Source organism: Perissodus microlepis, chromosome 16 (assembly GCF_051167445.1).
Source record: "Perissodus microlepis isolate ML-2025 ecotype Zambia chromosome 16, ASM5116744v1, whole genome shotgun sequence".
Classification (NCBI taxonomy): Eukaryota; Metazoa; Chordata; class Actinopteri; order Cichliformes; family Cichlidae; genus Perissodus; species Perissodus microlepis.
Window position 1 is genome coordinate 9755351 of NC_140476.1, and position 26836 is coordinate 9782186.

Consider the following 26836-nt stretch of genomic DNA (forward strand, 5'->3'; position numbering starts at 1 on the left):
CTCCTAAGTGTTCTGTCAAACACAAATTTCATTTCATCAAAAGAAATTGTAAGGTCACTCCATTGGTATTCTGAGCTAGTTTTAAAAGCTATCCTTCAGCCTTCAGCCTTCATCTTCGTGTTATGAAATATGTATCGCAGCTGCTAGTTAACTCTTCTTTTACGAATGAAACAACCACAGGAAACAAAGAGCAATTTCTTTTTACTTTGTTATATCTTTACTCCATTTTTTTACAGTTTATCTGGGTTGCTTTAATACGTCTTGAACCATCATTACAGTACAGTAAGTGCAATTTTATTAAGCCACAAAAATAATTACCTGCAAAAGCAAATATTCAACTCTCTGAAACTGTCATTGGCTTGAGTCATTCTTTGCAAACAAGATGGTCAAAATACTGGTCACTAGACTGGCATGTTGTCAGTATAATGGTGTACTCTGCCTATGTATACTCTTGCATACTCTTGCAAGGTTTGGCAGACAAAATGCAAAAGGCTCCACTTTTTTGACTCATATACAATGCCTCAGTTCAAGATATCTACCAAATATCTGCCAGGTCTCTCTTGGAAATGAGATTTTTAATCTCAACGAGAGTTATTTACCTGGATAAATAAAGGACTAATAATAAAAAAAAATAAATAAATATAGGATTCTTATATAGACTTATATGGAGAGAAATATAGAGAAAAGACTGTTGATTGCATTGTTATTCGCCACACACTGTTGCATGTGCAGTCTTTCCTGTATTGCAACGTCATGGTTATGGGAATGGTATCAAAGATACAGTCACAAAAAAAGTAAGCAAACAAAGAAAGAAAAAGAAACATAAAAGGTGAGTTGGGAATAAAAGTGAAAAAGACATGACCTTACATATGTCTATCAGTTCTCACTCGTTTTCAATAAGATCAAAGATTGAAAAATAAAAACAAGAAAACCTGCTTGAGCCATCATGACAAGTGGCTTCAACATCGTCTGCATGACAATATCAATGACAGAGAGACAGCATGACATGCAGATGTCACCAGATAACATGGAGACTGAACAAGTAGTTTTGAGAATGTCATTTATCAAATGAAAATTGCACAATAGCCATCGAGAAGAACTTTTACTGCATCTTTTAAAGCGTGCTTAAGCACCTTGAAAGGTACCTGTAGATTAAACATAATACAACAATAGCTTTCTTGTTAAACACTATGCACATAAGCTATTACTATATAGATAACCAGACATATGGTTGTATTTCCTTTTGGAGCTTTAAAAGAGTTTGCTATAGATTTCTCCAAGGTCTCTGTCCTAGAGAGACAGATCAATTTCAGAAACAGGAATGTCATCCTGTTGTCAAAACAATGCCAGCAGCTGCTGAAGCATTGTTTTCTGATATACACTCACAGAGAGAAGAATCATTAACTTGGTTGAACCCTGCCACTAGATCACGGAATATAGTTTAACAATAACAACCCCAGGGCAGATCTGCCATCAATTTGTCTCTTTTTTTCATCTGAATCAAGCAAACAACCTTTATTCAGAGAAGGGCAGTAAACATAGAGAATGCAAACTTAGATGTTGCCTCATAAGAAAAATGTAAAAGACCCACCCTCGGGGAGTTTGGAAACTTTGTGGCCATAAAGTCAAAGCATAAGAGATCTCCAACCATCAAAGCAGCTGATGTGCATACAGCAGGAGTTAACGAAAAATCAGCTGAATGTAACGATGACCCAAAGGCTACAGTGTGGGATACATTACGACTTTCATTAGCACAGATCAAAGTGGGCATAAGATGCAAATTTTTCCAACTGATGGTAATGTAAAAGAGAAAAAAATGTGCATAAACATTTGCAGAGCAAGACGTATATTTATAATACCTGACAAGTGGAAAGATGGTGGATGGTTATTACTGTAATGTTCACTAAAATTATATTTTCAACTAAAATTAAAATTTTAAGTAACGAGAACATAGGTTTCACAATGGTATATATATGTAAACAACTCAGAGAAGCTTTGGAGGCTGCAGCACAAATTACAATGATCTTTAACGCGATTGTTTTGAACTGACAGTAAGCTGTGTGGGAATCCATTGTCACTGTTTTGGTTCGCAGTGACTCCTACCCAGGTAATTATTTCAGGTATGCCTGCTAAATGCAAAGACAGCATAAAATAGAGCAGGGCATGCACTATAGATTTCAGTGAATCAACCTCACTGACCCACATTTAGAGCAATACACACTAGAAATGCAAAAATGGGCAATGAGATAAAGCGGTACTTAAAAAAAAGCTTTAAATGGAAAATGCAAAGCAAAAAGTTTTAGCTTAAAGTAAAGTAAATAAATATTTTTTGTTTGTTCTTTTGCTTTTGCTACTTTTAGAGAAAGAGCAGAAGAACAACAGTTTGTTTTTCCACCCACTATTACCTTTATGGGCAGTGACATAATTTACATGCAATTTACACTGCTTTATCGTACAAGTAGAGAAGGATCATATCTGCCTATTGTAAGCATGGACAAAGTCTTATATAGTTTGGAAGTTGAATTTCTGTTAAACAGTATGGACAAGAGTATGAATCTGTCAGTAGATAGCAGACAGCAGCATGATTAAAACCAGACAAGTCTGTGCAATCAAGGTGTTTGGAATACCAAGAGGTCCAGCATTCACTTAAGTCTACTAATTTTTACAAGGGCAAAACTTTGCAGAAAGGCCACTGACAAGGGTGCTTTGACACATTTACATTCCCAACTTTAGGTTTTAAATCAAACTAATGCAACAAAAAGAATATGAAAGCATGACACTGGCTCCTGGCTTATTAAAAACTGATTAAAACAGATGCATTATTGCCAAAGGTGGAATTACTTACTGTGGTTTTATAAACAATGGAAAATCAGTAATTCAACAATCTTTCTGCTTGGAAAGGGTTTAATGCATGTATTAGCAAACAAAGTAACAAAAGACTCACAAAACCTTGCCTGAAAATACTGCCTAAAGAGAAATGACATGATAACATGAATCCAAAGTCACAACTTATGTATTTGCATCTATGTGTGAGTGTGTATGTATGAGACTACTTGTGTGTGTGGGGGTGCTCTGCAAATAGATGGTTGCCCTAGGGGTCCTTTTGCATTATTAATACAGGAATCTGTAGTTGGGGCTCTTACTCAGATATAATATCACTGGCTCCTGCATGCAATTTCCACATGATTTCTATTCAGCTCGCCCACCCACCAATTAATTTCTTCATTGTTATTATTCTAGTAGATACTGAAAAAAAGTCCTCGCCTTTGCTTAAAAGTTAATAATCATATCCAATCTGTGGAGGAAGCTTTTAAAGTAGAGCTGGGGAGAGGCGAAAAAAACAAGGTGCATTGGATAAAATAGCTGTGAGCATCCAACAAACTACCCTGGGTCACTAATTATTTTCTGTGCTTTACCTGCCTGTTAAACGTGTAGCTTCAGCATTTCAGCAAAAGTTAGTCACTTTCAGCACTTCTCCTAAACATAGCTCCTGAATATTGCTGACCACTTGAACAAGCAGAGTCAGAATGACGCTGACCACTCTGCTCAGTTATTAGGTCAGAAATGTCAGATCATCTGTAGGTTTAAGTATACGCAGCAAAGATCTGCTGTATGTGGGTCATGTCAACTGCCAGTCACAGGTGCACTGCATTACACTGTGGTCTATGGTTACATCGAGAAATTGGACCGACTACTCTGGTCACCGTGCAATTAGTGGGAGCTGTCAGAACAAGTTTACTGTGCCAAAAAGCTAGAGGGTGAAGTTATCACATCTCTTTGCTGAAGTAGTTTGCAGTAAATAACACATAAATACAGTAGTAACTGTAGCCAAACACGAAATAGTAAATGTAGAACACAATAAATGAACACACTCACATGTAGATTTGGCACTATTTAAAAGAAAAAATGAAGAATTAACAATTTTTGATTAAATAGTGTTAAACCAGTGTGACTGGTTGCTTCCACTGACAGGTCACAAATAAGCATAAACAAACACAATGGGAATAAGCTATGTGCAAACAAACATAGCATTTCAACACTTTTAGCAGCTGGTCCCACAAATAAATACAGTTAGTCTCAGACTCTCATTTTTTTTTTTTTTAGCTTTATTTAAAAACAGTGATCCTTGCTTACACAGAATCATTTTATATGCATGGGTTATTAGCAAAATCTCATGAACACTAAAGTCAAACTCTTGAGTATTTTTAGAAGTCAAAGTATCCCTAACCTACACTTCTAATCTAGCGTCACTGATTGGATTCCCCTGGTTCCAATTAGCTTTTGTTAATATAATTAACCTAGGAGTTTGCATAATTTTTCAGCCTACACTGGGAATATCTGTCTGTCTGCCTACCTGCCACAGAAATATTAAGGCATACAGTTAGCATGTGGTGTATAATTTAGCACCAAAACATACTTTCTACATATGATACTGATTGTGAAAATAACAGTATTACATGGCTACTTCAAATAGCACTTAACACTTATACAGCCACTAACATTTTCTGTGGGGGTTTTTCAGCTCTGTTTCTTATCTGCTTAACCTCAAGTGAATTGGGAAATACAAGATATCCGATAAAGCGCATTGATAAAACATATCTAGATACATGATCTTAGTATGTGATGCACCAAAATGATTCATCAGTAAACAACAGCGCTTTATTATTTTCCACACGGTTATCCCTCTGGGCATCTGTCTGGTTGAGTCCCAAAAGTGTCCTTGACCACCCTTGTATCACTTAATTCCACTTCAGTCATACCAAAATGATTTCTGCTGCCCTAAAATTATTGCCATAATAGAATATATTCCATGGCAAAGACACGATTTAGGTGATATAGGATTTTTTTTTTCTTTTGATTGCTTGAGCAAGCCTAGATAATCATTTTAATCTCCATCAGATTAACTTTGTCAGAAAAATGCAGTTTGTATGCTCTCTATAGGCTTAGACTTTCCTCACACAATTTCATGCATCCTCAGACTTGGAATGCAGATTTGCTTTATGCTGGGAAACGGGAACAAAAAGCTCACTCAATCAGGGAGAATTTTTTTTTATTTTCTTTTTACAAATCTCAGGGGTATCTGGCACATCACTGAATTTCATAATCTTCAATTTATTATTTAGCTGAACAGAAATAAACCCAGCCACCCTATTCACAAGATTTATCCTCTTCTTCAAAGTGAAACTCGGGTCAAATGTAAGAAAGACTTCATTTGAAACTTTTTAATTGCTCCATGTAATGTTACTTGAGTTGACAGCAGTTTATTTGTAGATTTTTTAAAAACAGGGCAAACACAATCTGATGATAAAAAATTGAAGTGCTTTTTTGTATGGTTTCATACTCATATTGATTTATTATTGAAGAGAAGAGAGGCATTTTGGATATTCACTTTGCAGATATTGTCACCCAAAGGACTGAATGATGAACTCAGTTTAATGAGTGTATTTGTTTTGATTTGGGATTTGTATACTGTATATGGTAAAATGTTATACAACACTGATTTGTCCAAAGTATGAATATTTTTGTAAACTTTTATTTTATAATTGTCGTAATTTTCTTAATTTAAGTGATAATTTTGGAATATCAGGTGGTGATTTTAAATGTTATTTGGGTTTTGGATGATGTCATTGAGGATTCGAGTGGACTCATTAACTGATTGATTGCATGCACATGTGACGTCTAATAGCCAGGAATGCCTAATTGGCTGAATCTTACTCAATATGTGCAAATGTGCATGAACAAGGTTTCTTTGTAGCTGACAAAGGTCACACAGACCAAAACCCTGTAAATGAATAAAAAATAATGAAGAGCAGGACAGTGTTCGGAGGTTATATTATATATTTTTTCCTGTAATTGATTGAGATGTGCAGAGATTGCAAAAAAGAAATGATGGCTATAAACATAGCAAGAAGGTAGGAGGTTTAGTGGTATATAATGTCCTGATGATGTATATATCAATTTAATGAAAGAAACGCTTCAGCTTACAATGGGGACACTGAGACCATAGTAATGGGCACTGACTGACTGACTTGTGAATTCCCTCCAACCTTCCACTTAAAATCATATGGTGAGTCAAGATAAGATGGAGAGTAGACACGGTCTGTTGTTTTTTCCTCTGGCTTGCTCTTTTTTTTTAAACCAGAAAGCTTTCACTTGTTATCCATAAATAACTCTTAGATCCAGCTCCAACATAGAGATGAAAGAAGAGTTCCTTAAAATCTCCACCACCTTTGTAGACAAAGACAGCTACGTCAGCTAATGTATTTATGATTTAGTGATTACAAGATAAGCTGCTACTATTTAAAAAAAATGTATGTGCATCTAAAGATATCACAGCTGGTTACTGTTTCTGACAGCATATCAGATTATAGCAAACGATCCTTTAAGCTCTGCTGATATGTTACTACTGCCTCTCCATCTTCACTGCCTATCTCAGCCTGTCAGAACAAAAATGATTGAAACCCAGGCAGCAGTGAATACGTATGCAGGTATTCTCCACAGTCGGTCTAAACCTTCCTACTTCCTCAACTCCAGATCCCCATTGCTCTCTCCACAGGACTGCAGAAGAACTGGAAAATTCTACTGCAAAGTTTCTTTATAACGCACCACAGGAACCCGGAGATGCCGCAGGTAATGTCATTAACAACCCACCTCCATTGCTGGATTTCATGTGCTTTGATTGGTGTGCTTTGATTGAAAATATATGTAAATATACTGCTTGATCTATAACCATTAAAAATTGAATGAGTTTTATTTATGCTCTTTGTTTTTTCTCTTTCATTGTTTTACCATTTAGTCTAAGAGACTATCGATGCAAGAGGAGTTGGTAAAGAGCTTTAACTGCTTTTATATACAGTTGCAATCAGAAATTTACATCATAAAAGTCATGATAATTACAAGATTTTCATAATTTTTTAATGGTTTCTTCAATGTTTTTTTTAAAAAAAAACAAGAATTGGGTGCACAAGCTTTAATTTATTTTGGCTATTCTATAATCAGCACAGTGTCAAACATATGCATATACACAGCTGACATTTGTAATAAGTAGTGCTACACTGTTGTTTATCTTGACAAGGCCAAGGCCTATTAATTTCTCATTAGCTGGCGTGATTGACTACAACTGGTAGTTTCTCCGCCTGAAAACACTGCCTACAGAGTGCCAGCATAAAAAGTATTTGTTTGATAGCACTCATTGGACTGACCAATACTTAGAACAATTGGAAAGTCCAGAGACTTGATGAGAAACTCTAAAAAACTATAGATTTAATTTAGGAAGGTCTCTTGGAGCCGTTTCTTAACAATTGTAGACTCCAACATCATCAGTTCAAACAACTGTACAGCAGCCTCACTGTCCACAGTGAAGTGAGTTTTACATAGCCATGAACTGGGAGGGTACCAGTCAAGAAAGAAGACCCTGCTAAAAAGACGACACGTGTGTAGTCCAAAACTACCATGACAAGACGAGTGTGTGTAAACTTCTGACCACAGCTGTGTAAGGTTTATTTTTTGTTTCATATAATAAATTTGTTGGCGATAACAGCAGAAGCTTCGACTACAGCAGTGGTGTCCAAACCCAGGCCTCAGGGTCCGGTGTCCTGCAGGTTTTAGATGTGTCCTTGATGCAACACAGCTGATTTAAATGACTAAATCACCTCCTCAACATGTCCTGAAGTTCTCCAGAGGCCTGCTAATGAACTAATCATTTGATTCAGGTGTGTTCACCCAGAGTGATATCTAAAACCTGCAGGACACCAGCCCTCGAGGCCTGGAGTTGGCCAAGGCTGATTTAAGTGAACCTGTGGTATGGTCTGCCCTCTTGTCACATACACTGTGAAAGGAATATGAGTCAAATGAGAACAAAACCTGAAGCAGAAGGCCTGATTAAAGCTGATAACCACTATTATGATTTCTAATATTCTTGAGTAGTTTTTTTGTTTGTTTTTTTATGTTCACCTAGATCAGTGGTATCCAAACCCAGACATCGAGGGCCTGCAGGTTTTAGATGTGTCCTTGATCCAGCTCATTCAAATGGCTAAATCACCTCCTCGATATGTCTTGAAGTTCTCCAGAAGCCTGGTAATGAACTAATCATTAGGGCTGGGTATCGTCACTCATTTCTAGAATCGATTCGATTCCGATTCACAAGGTCCCGAATCGATTCGATCCACAATTCGATTCAATTCGATTTGATTCGATTCAATTTGAATCAATTCGATTCAATTTGAATCGGGGAAATTTTGCCTCAGACAGTCAGACATATTATAATTCAGATCATGCATCAGTACATTTCTATATTTTTATATCTATAAAAAGAAATCTGACACTTGGGAGACATAATCAAAGGTGTGAGCGTCACAGCAGATGCCTTTGTGTCAAAGTAGCTGAGGATAAAACACAAAAACATGAAGGTGATTTTCCTGGCCTGGGATTTTATAAAAATATTCTGCAGTACATCAAAAACGAAACAAAACCATTAATGAACATATGAACATTACCTGATGCTGCTGACGTGAAGCAGAGCAAAGTTACAGAGGTTTTATTAGAGACACAGCTGAGCGTTTTGCAATTTTGCATAATTTTAAAAAGTTTAAATTTGTTCAGTATTGAACGGCAGAAATGAGGCTTTCTTTTCGGAAAGAAAAGGGAAAAAAAACAGTGTCCGACAGCGCTGTAAACAACGGTAGACTTGTGCGTAACAAGCAAGCGAATAATGCAGAAAAAAGATTGTTAGATGGGAAACTGATCTTGAAGTCCAGAGAGAGAGAGTGAGAGCTGTGCATGTAGGGGAATTCATGACGATGTTTATGTGAAGCGTAGTTTGCTGCTTCTTTTGCTGCTGGTTCAGTCAATATTGTTTGGAGAGAGATAAAACCTGCAGCTTCAGAATCAGGGCAAAAATGGCGCAAACACAAAGCGCGGACGCGCCGAAACATCAGAATCAGCGAGCTGTCGGCTTTCAGCTCGTGTCCGTGCCGTTGGGTGAGAAAGGCGACATCTCACTGATCCTGATTCGTCGGCGGGTCTACTCTTTGTGTTTACGTCTTTGTGCAGAATGTGTACCTGCTCTCATTTACTGTTTTAGCTGTTTGGTGGTTGTTGAAATTTTGTGAGGTTTAACCTGAGATTCTGGCATTTTGGGCAAAATAAATTTATATTAAAAAATCAATTCAGGATTTTAATGAATCGCTATCACGTTATCCAAGCGAGAATCGATTTTAATCAATAAATCGATAATCAAAACCCAACCCTACTAATCATTTGATTCAGGTGTGCTGACCCAGGGTGAGATCTAAAACCTGCAGGACAACAGCCCTCGAGGCCTGGAGTTGGCCAAGCGTTGACTAGAGGAAGATTTAAATTTAGTCTGACATTATTAACTAATAAAGACAGTTAGTCGACAGTCTTTGAGACTATAGGAATCTTTATTTAGCACTTCATTTTTCAAGGAGAGAAGCTGCCTTTATGCCTTTTCTTTCCAGCAGACAAAATGTCCATCATTATTACTTGTGTAATAGCTTAGACGCAGAGCTTGAATGTGATGAATCTGAATGTGCAGCCAGACTGGCAATTAGCAGTTACTTTCTTCAAGGTCTGCTAAATTTTACCAGTACAGAAACAAAGAACATTTTCTCTCTGGAGACAAACCAGGATGTGATTGTGGAAAGGGGGAAGATGCTTGCACAAAATAAATAATGAAATAAAAATAATCAAAGCAACAAAACGTGTTCCATCTATAATCATCTGTTTTACATCACTCATTCAAATAATAAAAACAATGTACCAACATTACTTGGTGTGATTATTATGTGGTCTCATAAACACATGAAAGCAGATTTGAATAATGTAAATATAGATTCCTTTCAGTGTCACATACTTCTTTCTATCAAAAATATTTTTCATTATATTGTACTTTTCATTCATGTCTATTCATTACAAATCCTTTATACTTGATTCCTCTAACACTTATTTTCTATTATGCATTTGTTTTATTCTAATATGAAAAGCCAATTTAGTTAGTATCAGGACCTTTTTTTGGATTTAACTGCGAGAAACAAAGTGTAATATTCTTATGATATTAACTGGTTTTCTTCTATGCAGTTGCAACTGTGAGAGTTTTTTAAACAAAGGGGCTCACTTAAGAACTGAGCAGTGACAAGGCTGTCACTATGTGTGAACATAACTCAAAATGCTAGAATCTTAAGTCCGATAAGCCAATTAAGGAAGCAACAGCCACCAACTTTTTATAATTTCCATAGAAATCCACCACAGATAATTTCATGAGCCTTTTTCCTAAAACCTGGCAAAGCTCCCACTCTTAGCTGTCCTGTCAAAACTCATTAGACTCTCCCGTTGGCTAATTTATCTGGACCTTCCACTGCCTTCCTGATAAACACACACATGATCCATTTTGACAGAATAATAAAACACAGGCAAAAAAGGGTGCAATTAGATTTATAATCTATGGAGATGATCAATTAATGCTTGGTAGGAAGCTACGATTCTGACTTTTAATCAGGCCAATGTTTTCTGAGCCCACAAACGATGATGGTCCCTAATGAATAATGCATGCTCCGTTAATGCTGATGTCCCCATCACCCAACATGAGGATATGGCTGATCACAACGGATCACATTATACTTGATAGTTTCTGCATAACTGATAAGATTGCATGTCAAGACCATAGCACTAATGGCTTTACCGTGAATTTGGATGAATTTCTAGTGATAGCTATATATAAGCAATATTACATTTATATAAGTGGATTTATAGTTAAAGCTAAAAAATAAATGAATCCATACTATAGCTAAATAGCAATCAATAATAATAAAAACCATAAAAGGAATTAATTTATTATGGTCAGAAACTGTTAAATCCGCATTTTGCCATAAATATGCAAATTCTTTTTCTTGCCAGCAACAGGAAGTAAATATGAAGTAAAGCTCAAGCCACTAACTAGTTTTGCTCAAAACCAGGATCTCCCCCACCTTGTATTGATACAGTCAAGGCTATAGCAGGCCTACTGTGTTCGTAGTGTTGCTTTCTAACCTCAATTTGGTGATGCCCCTTTCTCCTGTGGAGTGAGTGCACAGCTGATTTCACTCAGCAATTAACCACCCTGCGCTATAAAAGCTGGGGAAGAGCTACTCTCTCAGTGTGGGCCAGCTAGTGTGGTGAGCGTCAGTGGTATGCATGCATTGTGCTTTGATAGTGCTGAGTTACTAGAAAGTAGTCAGTGCCTTCTGTTAACAGAAGTGCGTTTTTCTTTAGACTATTTGCCTTTTCTTTACTGGCTAATGAATGATTTGGTAATGCTTGACTGATAAAGCAGCATAGTCTTCTCATCTAAAAATCATTTCAAAGCTGAACCTTTTCATAAAATATAGATTAATTTTATTTCAGTTTCCTTTTTTGACTTTCACCTGGACATTTTATTGCTACTCCCCACATCCCCCACCCCTCCTCAGATATGCAATAATTTGGGGGCTCACCCAGGATGTGACTGAGAGTTCAAACAGCTTTCAACTTCTGTTACATTTTTCTAGCCACTGCTTTCGTGAGTGTTGCTGGCTGGATCCTTGTTTAACTTTTGAGCTGCCTTTCTCTAGATAGAACAGGTAAATGCCTAGCTGAGCTGTCATTGATCTCCCTTTAGGCACTCCTTTGTTATTTTGCCTCTTTTCAGAGTTATCTTGGACAAGAATGAAGTCTTTGTTGAGGATTCAGCAATTCAAGACTCTAGTCACTAATGTCCTTGCCTTTTAAAATGCCTCAGGCATGGGATGCTCTAGAAGATAGTTGAGTTAAAACAAAATGTAAAGACAGCAGAAGGGGATTATTCAAAAAGTAAAGTATTCATTTTAGTAAGGTTTTCTACTTGGAAGAAGGCCAAACTGAATTAAATGACCGATTTTCAGTCACAATGAAATGCATTTAAAATGTGACAGGAACGGTTTATCTATGAAGAATATGTGAAACATTACCTTTAGCGTTGACACAGGTCACATTCTGGATCGCAGTTCCAGGACCGCAGGAGTTTTTGGTGGGAATACATCTTCCCTCTTGCTGGACCTGCCACAGGTAGCAGGCAGGATCGTCACAAGGAATGAACTCCGTCAAATGAGGGCATGTCCCCAGAGTGCCACTAGACTCCCACAGCACTTCTCTCCTCCTCTGTCTGAAACCTGATGGAAACAGGTGGTGAGAAAGTACAGAAGAAGTTATCCGAGAAACCCTGATAATATAGTTACTATAGTATTCATAGACTTAAAGTATAAATATATGTCTATATATTTACATTGCTATTCTTCTTATCAGATGTTTCTTGCTGATGGAAAGCTGAACTAATCACAAGAACAAGCAAATTGCTCAGTCATGGCAACAGAGTACCAGAAACACCATTGTTCTGCAAGGTAAAATAAGCATTTTTGTCAGTCTGGTAGATTTGAAGAGAGTACTATTATTACCATTATGGCTTTCATTCCCCACTGGAAAGGACTGTCTGACAGCAGAGTAAAGGGGGCAAATTTCACAAAGATGATGTACACTAAAACAAATATTGATTTCTTTCTTTGTTTTAATTTTAGGTGGGCATTCTTTTCAGTGGCCAAACTATGTTTTGCTGCTGACCCCATTCACAGCAGTACACTACTTTGTTTTTGTGCTGTTACTCGTGTTTGCTGCAACAAACTTGGTTGGGGGCTGCAGGCATTCGTTTACAGTAGATAATATACCAACAATAGATACCACATAAAATTCATGAAAAGAACAAAAAAAAGCTATAATTGTCTTAAGAAAATAATACAAATTAAATGTAAATAATAAATAAGAAGGAGAAAATGTGCCAGTTTTACTGTTGATTCTAGACAAGCAAATCTTACTGCCCTATCGCCATCTCAGGATTATTTTTATTTTGAGAATGTCATTAAACACATTTAAATTTGGAATTGAAAAGCTGAGTTTCTACAAGTGAAAATTCCATGTTTGAATGAGTGTTTTACATCACTAGATCAATTCTCTGTTTCACTCTGACCTGGTAAACAGCAATCACAAAGTATGATCGAATTTGTTTGCTATAATTTTTGAGCCTGGCTTTTTTGGCTGCAAATCCAATCTGAGCCTGTAAATAGTTATGATCTCTTTTTTTCTTTTTATCTCTGAGTATAGAGGGATATTGTCTTTTAAGCACCTTTGTAATCTACTCTTTATTGCTCTTGCTTCATTAAATTGAAGTCTTCTTTTTGACCTGTACTGACTCCACAGTGGTGCTGAAGCCAAATGGAGCAAGATACTATGATGTCACATGATGACATAATGTTTCCAAGCTAGTATTATTAGACTACTTACTGATTGGTTAGATTATTAGATTGCCTAGTTCAGGGGTCGGCAAACTTAGTGCGGCTCTTTAGTCCTTATAATGCGGCTCCGCGTGGTTTGGGAAAATAAATTAGAAGTATTTAGCTGACGTGTATTTTATTTATGTTAGTTCTTTTTTAACTTGTAGTTCTAAATAGGAAGATTATTGTGATATTGAAATATAAAAATAAAATTATGTTCTATTATTTTTTTTCATCGCTCAAAATAAGCGTCACACTCGCGGAAGCCGGTGTACCCGCCGAAACGCCGTGCATTTATCGAGACTTTCAACCCCAGGTAGGCCAATTATGGATCTTTGGATCCACATTATGTCAGCAGCTATTCTCCACCGTGAACTATGTTAAAAACAAACACTGCTCACGCCTCGCAGATGACATCTTACAGTCCTGCGTAAAGATGACAGTGACTTTGTACAGCCCCGATCTGCAGACGCTGTGCGCAGAGGTTCAGGAGCAGAAGTCCCATTGTAAACATATCACGGCAGACCCGACGATGTTTGTATGAACACGCTTTTCAGCATGTCTTTATTGACCACTTTTCACACACGGTTGCTGTACGCATACAGCCGGCTGTAGCTTTGCAGCTCACAGCCCGACACATACCAACACAACAGCATAGATAGCACAGACGTAAAGGTGACGAGGTGTGATTGCGGGTCCCGCTCAGGTGCATCCGCTGCAGACCACACCCCACCACACACATTAACCAGGTAAAATACATATTTAGGCAGACTTTTGCAAATATCTATTTTTCATCTTTTAGCAGCATAATGCTTTTTTCCAGTTATTTTTCTAAAAGACAGGCCAAGGCTCCAAAATCCCAAAGGCGATATAAGGGTGGCAGCTCACAACAGTTTTTGTTTGCTACATGGATCATTTTAGTTCAGCTGGGTGTCTTTCCTTTTGTTATATTTCTTTAAGAGTTCAAAATGTGTTAATTACATAAATAAAATGTAATTTTCTCTGTAGCACTTCATGGATTTTATAAGCAACACACCTTAGTTGTTCACACAAAGCATAAACGTAAAAAACAATATATACAGTGTTATCTTCATTTTAGATGTCAAAAAGTATTTGCGGCTCCCAGTGTTTTCTTTTGCGTGGAACCCGGGTCCAAATGGCTCTTTGGGTGTTAAAGGTTGCCGACCCCTGGCCTAGTTGTTAGGATCTCTAGGTTTGCAGAGCTTTTAATAGTAAAATCCTGACTAAGGAGTTTTGTGGTGAATATAAAGTTATAGGAAATGACTGGCAGAGCCCAGAAAAAATTCAAATATACACAAAGATTGTAAAATGTTCTTCATGCCGTTGAAAAGGATAACACTTTCCAAACCAACAAGGCTTTCATTCGATGACATCAGAGAGCTGGATGATGGAATATCATGGTACCCCTTATCACAAGTAAATCGAAGCACAACAGAAAGTGAAAGCTGTATCCCTGCCATGATATCAGCATTTGAACTCAAGTACCTTCTATATTTTCAACATAAAACTAAAAAAGAATAATAAATATTGTTCAACATGTATTACCTCACACCCTCAAAGACAACACAATGTAACAACACCCTCTCACCTAATTTCAAACCCACCAGCACTGAGGCTGTCCAACAAACAACTAAACCTTTCAAAACCCAGAATAACACCATGCTGTGGCAAGGTTAGCAATTTAACCACATAGACTTGTGACCATATGTTGAACCTTTGGATCAAGAGAGACTGAATAAAGCAAAGAAAAAACATATTTTTTCAAAGGAAAATATTTAATGTTATTTTAAAGGCTGGATCACACCTCACTTCAGAACAAAGAAGTCCAAACTAAAATACACGATGATCTTTGGTATTTCCCTTGCTTGGCCCCACCTGTCTCTGTGCCACAGATATAGACACACTGACATTCTGCTTCTGCCCCTCTTCTCATTTACTCTAACATAGAGACCTTTTCATAAAGAAACACTCCCAGTAGATATTTCTTCATTGATTTACCTGTTTTGTTTGATTCAATACAATCCTTCAACATATTAGAAGTGAGATTTTATTTTAATATCTGAACTTCGATGTACAGCACGTGCTACGTTAAGATAATTTAGGACAAGCTTGATGAAAAACATCTATAATGTTTGGCGCCATAAGAATCCAGTCCAAACATTTGACTCATGGTTTAGAATTTCCATCCATGCATTCTCTTCCACTTATCCTTATCAGAGTCGCTGGGATAGCTGTCTTAGGGCGAGAGGCAGGGTACATCCTGGAGAGGTCACCAGTCTGTCGCAGGGCTTACACATAGAGACAGACAACCATTTAGACTCATATTCACACAATTTCGAGTTACCAATTAACCTAACCCTACTAACTGCATGTCTTTGGACTGTTGTAGGAAGCCGGAGAACCCGGAAAGAACCCATGCAAACAACTGGTCATATGCTTCTTTAAATTATAATCCAAAAACTAAGTTGTCCTGACAAAATCAAAACGTAAAAGAAAGAACAATAGATAAATTAGATAGATAGATAGTCCAATAGCTAGCTAGCTACATAGAAGGATCCATCCTTTGTATATTTACAAGTAATTTTTATGCAATTCACACAACTCACAGTTCCTAAAGTTTCTTTTAGTTAGTTAGTAATTCTCTTATATATACTTTAACTGCTAATTAATACTTTCCCCTATAATAATATTTCTGAAGAACTTTTATTTTAGCAAGATCGGGAAAGATGTCGTATTTTTGGTTGCCATCCTTTCCCTGTTTTTCAGTAAGGAACATAAACAAATAGATGATATGAAATCAAAAACAGCACGATCACTGTCTATCAGAAAAAAAATGTATATCGATTGAAATAACATCTAAGCGAGAGCTAGGTGCGAAAGTGACACAACAGCAGTGAAAAGGCAGTGACTAGAGATACATTAAAGAGGGTGCAGCTTGATTCATGTGACATGAACAACACTGCTCTAAAGATGGTTTACACAGTAATTAGCAAATTGCAGAATGATCAACATTTTGACACACTCATTATTATTCAGCCAGTTACCCAATCACCCATCAAATTACATTCTTGTTGCCTATTAGGGCTGATTTGGTTCTAAAATGTTGATTATGTCACAGATGGGTTATTCTTAAAATATACATTTCTTTATAATCAGGTCTTTACCTATCGAACACATTGTGATCCACATTTATAATCCATGGTTTCTATTGACTACCGAGCTCTTCCAGTTCCCTGATGATGCATTTGTGGATAAAAAGTTGAAGGATAAAAATAATATTTTTTAGCTGCGGCACTTTCTCCAGTAAATGTAGACGAAACGTGAGCAGGGGCAGCTTTTCTTTTTGAGCAATACTCAATTTACACATGGCTGAAAGGTCTCACATTCTTTCCCTCCACAGGTGGACCTGTCAAACCCCTGGATGCCCACTCTGCAAATTACATCCCCGACCATCTATTGGTGTGAGGCACCAGTTCAGCGGCCAGATCCGAGCGATGCTGCCCAAGTGTGCTCTCGAAGAGCAAAGAGACTGTGGATCGATTGCAGTATTGCCCGGAGCACTTACTGTTACTCACATCTAAACCACAAAAAACAATTTGGCTGGGCATGCCCCCACGGATATTAATAATTGAAAGGTTTCTTGGTCATACCAGGTTTATTTCAAGGAAACAAGGGCCAACCGGTGATTTTTAGCACATAGTTGTTCAGAAATACACCTCCCCACAGCTCTGTGATTTCTTGCAGAGACATTACCAGAACTCTGTCCAATAATCTCCCATGTTCAATTCATTTTTCCATAAGGCTGCAAAATGTGACAGACCACAATAACGTAAAAAATGTGAAAAGCACATAAAGTGCTTTTAGATCATTTAAATTCGTAATTTTCTGGAAAGCAAAGCAGTGGAAGCACCAGCTTGGCTCCTCCACCTGAAATTTGGGATCTCACAAGCCTTTCAGTTTGGATCACAAGTTGTTCTAATATTGTGAAACACAAAGGCAGAGTGTGCTACCAATTCTTTGCAGCTCAGAGGGTGCAAGTTCAAGTTCAAGTTCAAATGCACATGCAGTGGCAGGTTGCCCTGCAGTGGAATGAACCCGCCCCCCAACCTTACAGTCAAAGACTCCGATAATAACAATACTCTACTACTCAATAAGTGTTTATTGCATCATTGCCAACACTGCTTCAGCAAGTGGTTGTGTATTGGTTCGTACGCTTTTTGCTGTGCACTCGTAGTCTTTATGAATACCATCAAAAGACAGTGTGCCACAAGAGACCCTGTGCAAAACAGCAGATGCTGTGTTTTCCACTCCTTGAAATATATTAATGACACTGTCTGTGAGAGGAATCGGCTCATCCCGTTGAGATCCAGTGTTGGAGAGTGTGGGCACTGACCTGAACAATGCACACTTCACTCACTCCCTGGGGCGCTTTCATGCGCATTTACTCACGGCAGGGACGAGGTCATGCTGCCCTTTTAGCAAAGTACTAACACACTAACAGCCCCGACACTACTGGCACACTGACTGAAACACTGACACTGCGCACACACACACATTCACGACGCACAGCCTTTCTAAAGCAGTCAGATATGACACACTTTCACCTGTGCAAAAAGACAAGAACATCGGCAGCAAGAGTGTGTTGAATACTTTAGTACATCTGTTTTCTCGCACACAGACACACTGTCACACACACTTCACATGAGCAAACACACACGCAGACAGGAAGCATCTTATCTGCTGATACTCCTTTCAGCCTCCTGGGGCCTGAGAGCTGAAATCTAGGTGCTTCTGTCTCTCGTCTGCCGTGGTTTAAGCATGTGGCACCTTCTTCCAAAGCCCATTTCTTCCCAGACAACTGCTTATCAACAAACAATTTAAGATCCAAACGTATACTGCTCTCTATACTGCTCTGACAACATTGGTCTTTTTCACTGACACTTTCTCACTTAACCTCTGTCAGGAACAATACTTCTTTCTCCTCAGGATTGCTGAAGCACTGCGTAAGCAGTCTTGAGTCAATCAAAGCACAAGGCATGTCACACTGCTAAAAAAAGCAAATGCATATGTATGTAACAGCTTTCAGGTTAATTAGAAGTCATGTCTATATACAAGTACACAACTAACTCTACATGTGGAACATCCCTGTAATAGAGTTAACACTGTTTATTTTCTTTTATTTAATAGTTATGATTTAAACTTCCACATCAAAGTTAGTTGATTAATTTTAAATATAATAGACTTAAATATACGTAATATCTTTTATACTGTTTGGTGACCATCCTTTTATTATCGGTCAGAGTAATTCTGAGAAAACAGTGCTTTACTTTTGAAGGCAGCTGGAAGAATAAAGCACCTTGAAACAATGTTTCTACATTTTAAAAGGACTCTCTAATGCACTTTGTCTGTTATTGTGGTCTTTACATTATGTTTCATGGGCTGTTGTGATCACTAGGGCTAGGAGTGGTCTGCGGTTTTGATTGAAGACAAGTCATTGTCAAACCTTCTCATTGTTGAAATATAATTGCTGAGTGCATTACTAAATTATATTTTGAAATACTGCACAGCTATTATTGCAAACATAAAAATTTTCGGTGATGCATCACAAGAAATACAACTCCTGCTCTCTGTGCTTTGAAGCGCACATGTGTCATCAAAGATAAATGTTACCTTGTTCTGCTTTTACCTTTCTTTTTATGTCGGTCATGAGTGATTAGAGTGTTTTTCTGGGTGGAAGATGCATTTTGAGACATCGTGTTAAGATGTGTCTCCCATCTACTTGAGTCACATAGTCATGATATTTTTGGCCAGCAAGCATATCCTGTACATCTTAGACTTTGAAGTAAAATTACTTAATTGCAGCAATTATAAACATTAGACAGTAATCTTTTTCTTCTTCTTTTTTAGTAATAGCATCCCGTTATTTTTTTTTAAAGCAAGCTTTGTGTCATGGTCATGAGCCCTGTCGCCTCCATGTGCTTAACTCGACAGTGTATTTGGTCTAACGTAGATTCTATTGTGAATGGTCCTGTGACAATTCCAGTCACACTGCTTTCCACCTGCCTTTGCTGCCGGGTCGTAAGGAGAACTTCTTACAATCAAGCTTACCAATTAGTTGATGTCTTATTTGAGCTCAGCACGGATGTTGATGTCTCCATGTTCTGTACCTTTTGTTTGAGACCCTTATTTAGCCTGTGAACACTACGAGCAGACACTTAGAGGACATATTTTGCAGATACAGCCTGTAAGGTTGAACACAGGTACTAGGCAGACTTAACTCTGTGTTTGAAGTAACCGTTACTGCCTGCGGCTGGGTCCGGTTTAGACACATATCCACACACGCTCAACTAACAGTGCACATGCCTTACTTGTTTTTCACTTTAGCCACATTTGCTGCAAGGATGTTGCTGCTCTGTAGTTTGTTTTGGACAAAGAGTTAGTTACATTTGATTTCTATCTTCTTTTGTAGTAAGTTATTCGGTAAACGATGTTAGCCTACGCTTGGTTTTGTTCCTTTCTTTGATTTGGCATCACTCACAAGCTCATGCAGTTTGTCTCATTTCTGCAATTTATTTCATCTTCTTGTTCTCATTCTTTCTTTTTTTTGTTTGACAATAAATATCTTCACAGAAACCAAGAATATCTGTTTGTATGTTGCCTCACTCCATCCAGTTTGAGCTGCGATATAACGCTTGTGACAGGTACACACATGTATACATGGAAAATGCAATGATCCAAATATTTCAAAAGCGAAAGCTTGTTCATTTTTATATAAATTTTTCAGCATACCTTTCTTCCCATGTGGTTCTTCGCAGCTGTCATATAGACATGCACCCCAGGGTGACCACTCGGTGAGCAAGCAGTAATGCTGGCAGGGAATGGAGCAGTGCTGGACTGCCAAAGGAGGCTCTTCACCATCACACAGCCTAGCATTTACAGGCCTGGACACTGAACAAACAAAAGAAGCACAGGGAAGGATAAACCGACCACAAGTCAAAACACATACAGGCAGTTGTAGAGTGTGTGTGTGTGTGTGTGTGTGTGTGTGTGTGTGTGTGTGTGTGTGCATGCGTGCAAGTAATATGTTTAGGAATGAAAGAGAAACAAACAAACTGTACGTGCTAGTTGATATGAAAGTGATTGAATGAGCATATGTGTTATCAGAGCAGGTAGTTTTGATTGGCAAGATATGTATTACTTAAAGTAAAGTCTACAACTTAAACTTTCTCACTACAGCTGGTGAGAAATAGGTTACGAGTCGAGAAAAATGCTTATTTCTAACTTAAGAGGTAAAGTGGAAGGCCAGTTCAGTCTCACAGGAAAATCTGTAACAGCTGGGTTGGTCTACTGCATAAATGTACTTTGCAATAAAGATTGTAAAATCAGGAGATACCTAGAGTTTTAGAGTGACCAATTGTAGAGGCAGGAACCAGTAACCTTGCATAACAGGAAAATATATGGTGAAGGGTGTGAAAAGGTCCAAAACGTGGTAATGTTGTAACTCTAATAGAATAATTTTAGTGAAATTAGAATTATAGTTAGTCTAAAACAAAATTAAAACTACAATATGAAACTATGTCTGACAGTAATATATGAAAAACTAATTGGCCCCATAACAAGGACAAAAAGTCTAAAAACAAACAGCAGAAAAGTTATTGTTACACACAGAATCATACCTCAGTCTAATGAGAGTAGTTCCCGTGACAAACCAACTAAACTATCAAAATGAAAAACAAAATAAAACAGACTAAAAAACCCCCCCAAAGAAACAAAAAAAAAAAAAGTTATGAAAGGCAGAATTTTAATGCCTTTTTTTCTAAAAACTGTGATGTTTTGTGTTGTGGAACAATATAGCTTTAAAACATTTTGCCATGAGACTCAGCTGAGAGGGCAACGACCAGCTAAGGGAATAAACAGCAGCTCAACAGGGAGATATTAAGTCAAGACACGGTACGACCAATTCACTGCTAAGCACGGCTGACATTATTTGAAGATCACAGTCGGCTCAGCCACCTGTAATGGGCTCTGACATTAGTCTCTCTCGTAGAGTAAGAGGCTATTTTTTGCCTGTCCACAACATGGGGATTTATTCAATCTAATATTCCATTTTGATGCACCTCAGCACATTACTGAGAGGCAAATTTCCATTTAAATGAGAGCCCATAGAGATATTCACTAAATGTCCACTGTGCATTTTGTCTTTTTACCAAAAGTAATTTACATGGTATTTGATCTCCTTTGTAAAATGAGATGCTTGCCTAAACACGTTGATAAAGTGCAGTATAGATCTTTCTGCTTTGCTCCCTAAATTGTGTTTTCATGTTTGCCAATTTTGTTACAGTTGTAGGCATCTAATAAAACCTGATTGAGCTCTTTATATTATCCACATGCCTTGCAGCCACATCTGTTTATCATGTAAAACTGTACGAGTCACATCAAGGTAAACACTGAACTTGAAGTATTGATGTTGTCTCTCACATCCAGTGGTTCAAAGAGTTGCTTTCATTCGTACTCTATACTTAGCACATTCACAAACATACTTCTGATCTTCAAGCATTTCTCTGAACACTTCCTTCCAAAGGCAACACCTCCATCACACAGCTCAGGACTTGGGTCAGGACTATATGAAAATATGGATGGAGGCAAAGTTAACTTGTTATTATTTAATAAACTGTTGTGTTTTAAGGGGAGGCAAAGATGCGATTTGCAAAAAGAGAATCTTACAGTTGGCAGCCATTACAAACTACCCACTGTGTTTAATTAAAAAGATAAATTAAATACTTAGTATGCGTGTTAGTCTATTCTTAAAGTGATTTATAAGCCTAACTTTAATTTTGTTAATTAGAAAGTATCGCCTTTCTGTTCATAAATATTCAGTAACGGTCTATGTCTTCCTGCTGCCACAACTTGCCATATTGTGTGTGCCACATGTTCTGAACAGACTTAGGAGGGTTAGACTGGGTTTCTGAAGTGTTGATAGAGATTTTTGTTCCTTTGCTTATCTTTTTTTTTGCATCAACTTAAACATGGGCAATATGCCAAATGTAGAACAATGAAAACACAGAGGCAATTCCCTTCCCCGTTGTTGTGAGCTGCAAATAAACATGTTCTGCAATAATAAAGGAATCCCAGCCAGCTAAGCTGATTAAGTTCAGGGGAGAACCCCCAGGGCCATTGCATTGGGGACCAAATTGAAATAGGTTTAACCAACAAATAAATAATCATCAATGTTGTCTAGTATTATTTGGCAGTATATCTCTTTGCAAAATTACTACAACACGTAAAGACATTTTTTTTTAAGGATGTGTGAAAAAACAACAAAGAAGTCTTTAAACAGATGCAATTGTTGCCCCAACTGCCTGAACCAAAATAATGAATCTGACTAGATTATCCGTTTTTGGGTCATATTTTAAAGCTATACTTTACATTATTTTCAGTCTCTACCTTCAACTGAACTTCAATATAGCGCCGGCAATAAACAAGATACATTAAACGCACAAACTATATATAAAAAAGTAGTTCTTATTATTTGACTAACAGCAGTTCCTTATTTTCTTCAAGTCTGTACCTTGACTAACCTCAGATATTTATGCAGTCTGTCTACATTTTATTACAGGGCTTTAATAGTTATACATTTCCTGATATTGCAGCCACAGTTCACAGTGGGAGGGATGATAAGTTCTACTCAGCGTTTGAATTAAAGTAATATTTCACATTTACTTCAGCTTGTATGCCATATTTGAAAAAACCATGAAAACACACTTTCCTCGTGTCTCTCACACTTTTAGGTCTCAAATTGTTTTACTTGTTTTCTGAAAAGGAACTATTTCTCTTAAAGAAAAAGTTTGCTTGGTAATAGCTGGTATGTATGCATGCTACCTCCTGACCACATTATACAGATTATTATACAGAGAAAGAATATTTCATTCCACTGCTATGTTGATAACACGCAGACATTCTTATATTAGAAATTGCTGGTTACATTTTTTTTTAAATAAAATTCAAATAAAAGAGGAATTCTTATCACTGGTACAGACAATCTGCATCCAACCATGAAGTCCTCCCTCAGTCCTTTATCTGTTCATGGGCTTTAGTGACGCTCAGTGTCATTCATGGTTTTACTTCCTCTTGGTTAGATTTTTGTAACGGTCTTTTAAACTAGTATCAATCAGAAAGCATAAAAAAATTCAGACTGTGCAAAATGTAGCAACTAGACTTCTTACAACAACCAAGAAAAAATTATATTACACTAATCTTAAAGACTCTACACTGGCTGCCCATCACTTTAAGGATCGATTTTAAGATTTTACTTATCACTTCTAAAGGTCTTCACGGCCTGCATTCAGAATACATGCTGAAATTGCTGTTCCTGTACCAACCGGTTCGCAGCCTCAGATCCTCAGGCAAGAACCTGTTAACTGTTCTCACCTCAGTGAGTGTTAGCTGTGAGGCCTCGCCCGTTTAGGGATGATGTGCCTGAGAAAATCTGGCTTGCCTCACCAGTTTCTTCTCTCACTGCTAAAGATTCCTTTTTATTGTAAGGCTTTGGTGTGATTTCAGTATAAATATAATATTTTTGACCTTGTTTGTTTAACTTAAACTTAACTTAAAAGAATAGATAAAGCTCAATAAAACTGAATCACAATCTTATTCTTCTAAAGTGACTTGCCCAGTTACAGTTTTCTATAATAGACAGTATCATCTCTGTAATATACAATCCAATGTACTGTACAGGGTAAAATAAGGATTGTAGCGGAAAAAAGAGCTCAGTTCATTTAGCATCGTTAGAGGTGGTTTATTTTTGTTTTTTTTTACCTTAGCTGGACATAGCCTGACTAAAAGTAGATTTTTAGTCTTGTAAATTTCCACAGTACAATGGGGCATGACCATAGACACACTGACGTGCTTACTGAAGAGGAATATTTCCCGCAGTCTTATACAGTGGCTTGTGAGTAAGGAATATCAGTCAAAAACTGTTCTGCAAGCACTTTTTTTTCATTTGAACAGTCTCATTTAATTATTTATTTATTTATTTTTTAAAGCAGAAATTCAAAAACCTTTTTACTGAACAAAAGCAACATTTGTGAGATGTGAGATTAGCATCTTTAGTAGCTTTCCTGGTTTAAGTGCCATTTTATATTTGCTGTCTCTTAGTTTGATAATGAATCTGCATTATTTTCTGACCAAAGAGGCCCAATGCTTGTAGGTTCATTTAAAAAATTGCATTTTCACACTTTCAGAGGTACAATTAGCAATTTCTCTGTGAAGGTTCTCAGTCATCCAGGTCATGGTAGTCTAAAGAGCTTGGAAAGAAAAGTGTCTGGACTTCTTTAAGTTGCTTGAAGACGTTCCACCTCTCATCTGAGAAGCTCCTTCAGTTCTAACGTCAAATGGTGGAGAGTCCCAGATTTAAGTCCTAGGGGAGTGTCCCCCAAGGGGGTCACAGGGGTCCTGTTGATCCTCTACCTAATCACATGAGCCAAGGTGTGAAAATGGGTGTAGGTCACAATCAAAAGTTTCGGGGGAACCCGCTGTGAAACCTGGCCCCACCCTATGATGTGATTTCCTGAGGTCAACAGGCCCAGGATGTGAGTGGGCATTGAGGCGTCTGGGAAGGGATCTCAAAACTGGGTTATAGATGGCAGACAGTTGGTGTCGTAAGCCACCGCCTCTGTTCAAAGATGGTCGCTCACAGTGGACATAGATGGCTTCTTTCACTCCTCTTTTAAACCATCTGTCTTCTCTGTCCAAAATGTGAACATTGGCATCCTCAAAACAGTGACCTTTGTCCTTTAGATGCAGATGAACAGCTGAGTCTTGTCCCATCGAGGTGGCTCTTCTATGTCGTGTAATACGTTTACGAAGTGGCTGTTTTGTCTCTCCAATGTAGAGGTTTGAGCATTCCTCGCTACACTGTACAGCATACACTACGTTGCTAAGTTTGTGTTTAGGAGTTTGGGATGAACCAGTTTTGTCTGAGTGTGTGGCTGGGTCTGAAGTACACTGGGATGTCATGCTTGAAGAAGACTCTCCTGAGTTTTTCTGATAAACTGGCAACATGGGGGATGACAATGTTGTTGCGTTTGTCTTTCTGATCCTCCCTAGTTGGTGTCTGAATAACTAAAGAAGCTTCTCGGATGAGAAGTGAAACGTCTTCAAGCAATTTAAAGAGGTAAAGAGGTCCAGACACTTTTCTTTCTAAGCTCTTTAGACAAATAACAATTTCACATGCAGAACAGTGCCCCACTGTTGGTCCAGATCTTATATTATATTGTGCCTTGGTAAAAGACTCTTTTAGTAAGATGCTGTCCAGTTGTACTTAGAACACATATCAGTTACAGCAATGAAGAATGTTTATCATTTTTTGTTTCGTACCTAAAACTATTTTGGATTTGATGGCAACAACATGTCTCTTAAAAGGCTGGAAAAGTAAGTGGTACTAAAAAGAAACAGCTGGAGGAACATTTTGCAACTAGTTAGTTTAATTAGCAACCGGTCAGTACCATGACTGAATATAAAAAGAACATGTTAGAGAGGCAAAGCTTTTCAGAGGTAGAGATGACTAGAGCTTCAACAATGTGCAAAAAAACTGTTTGTGTAAATTTTGGAACAATTTAAGACACATCAAATTGTGGATATCCCATCATTTACAGTACATAATATCATCAAAACATTCAGAGAATCTGGAGAAATCAAGAGAGAAGGCTGTAGATCCACACTGGTTGCCCATGATCCTATGGCTCTCAGGCCTCGCTGTACTAAAAGCAGTCATAATTGCGTCATGGAAATCACTGCATGGGCTCAAGAACACTTCAGAAATCATTGTCTGTGAGTGCAGTTCAGCGTGCCATCCACAAATGCAGGCTAAAGCTCTATCATGCAAAGAAGAAGCCATATGTGAACGTGATTCATAAATGCCACCATGCTGTCTGGGCCAAAGCTCATTTAAAATGGACTGAGGGGAAGTGGAAAACTCTTCTGTGGTCAGAATTGAAATTTGAAGTACTTTCTGTAAAATATGGATGTCGTGCCCTCTGAACTAAAGAGGAGAGGCAGCGACGAGCTTGTTATCAGTGCTCACTGAAAAAGCCTGCATCTTTGATAGTATGGGGGTCCATCAGTGCACCTTCGTACATTCAGACGACCCCCCCTACCTTTCACATCAATGCTTAAAGGCATACGCTGGTTTTACAGCTACATACGCTCCTTTTTTCAAGGATGACCCTTGCATATTTCAGCAAGACGATGCTAAACCATGTTTTGTAGCTACTGGAAAAGCATAGCTTTGTAGCAGAAGACTCCTGGTGCCTGCAGTACACACCTTTCCCCAACTGAAAACACTTGATGTATGATGGAGTGCAAAATATGTCAGCAAACACCCAGGACTGTTGAGCACCTAGAATCTTTTATCAGGCAAGAAAAGGGCAACACTCCTCTTCTTAAAGTCCAGCAACAGGTTTTCTTGGCTCCCAGATATTTAC

General features: G+C 37.8%; 1 protein-coding gene across 2 annotated transcripts in view; it reads right to left on the reverse strand.

The window, feature by feature from the left end:
- Window positions 1-26836, reverse strand: part of thsd7ba (thrombospondin, type I, domain containing 7Ba) — a 185870-nt gene that overhangs the window by 76551 nt on the left and 82483 nt on the right. For both annotated transcript variants that reach the window (XM_084954740.1, XM_084954741.1), the window contains exons 7-8: window positions 20145-20303; window positions 11982-12182 (exon numbers count right to left, since the gene is read on the reverse strand). In XM_084954740.1, coding sequence (XP_084810866.1) covers window positions 11982-12182; window positions 20145-20303 — 360 coding nt within the window. The remainder of the gene's footprint in view (window positions 1-11981; window positions 12183-20144; window positions 20304-26836) is intronic.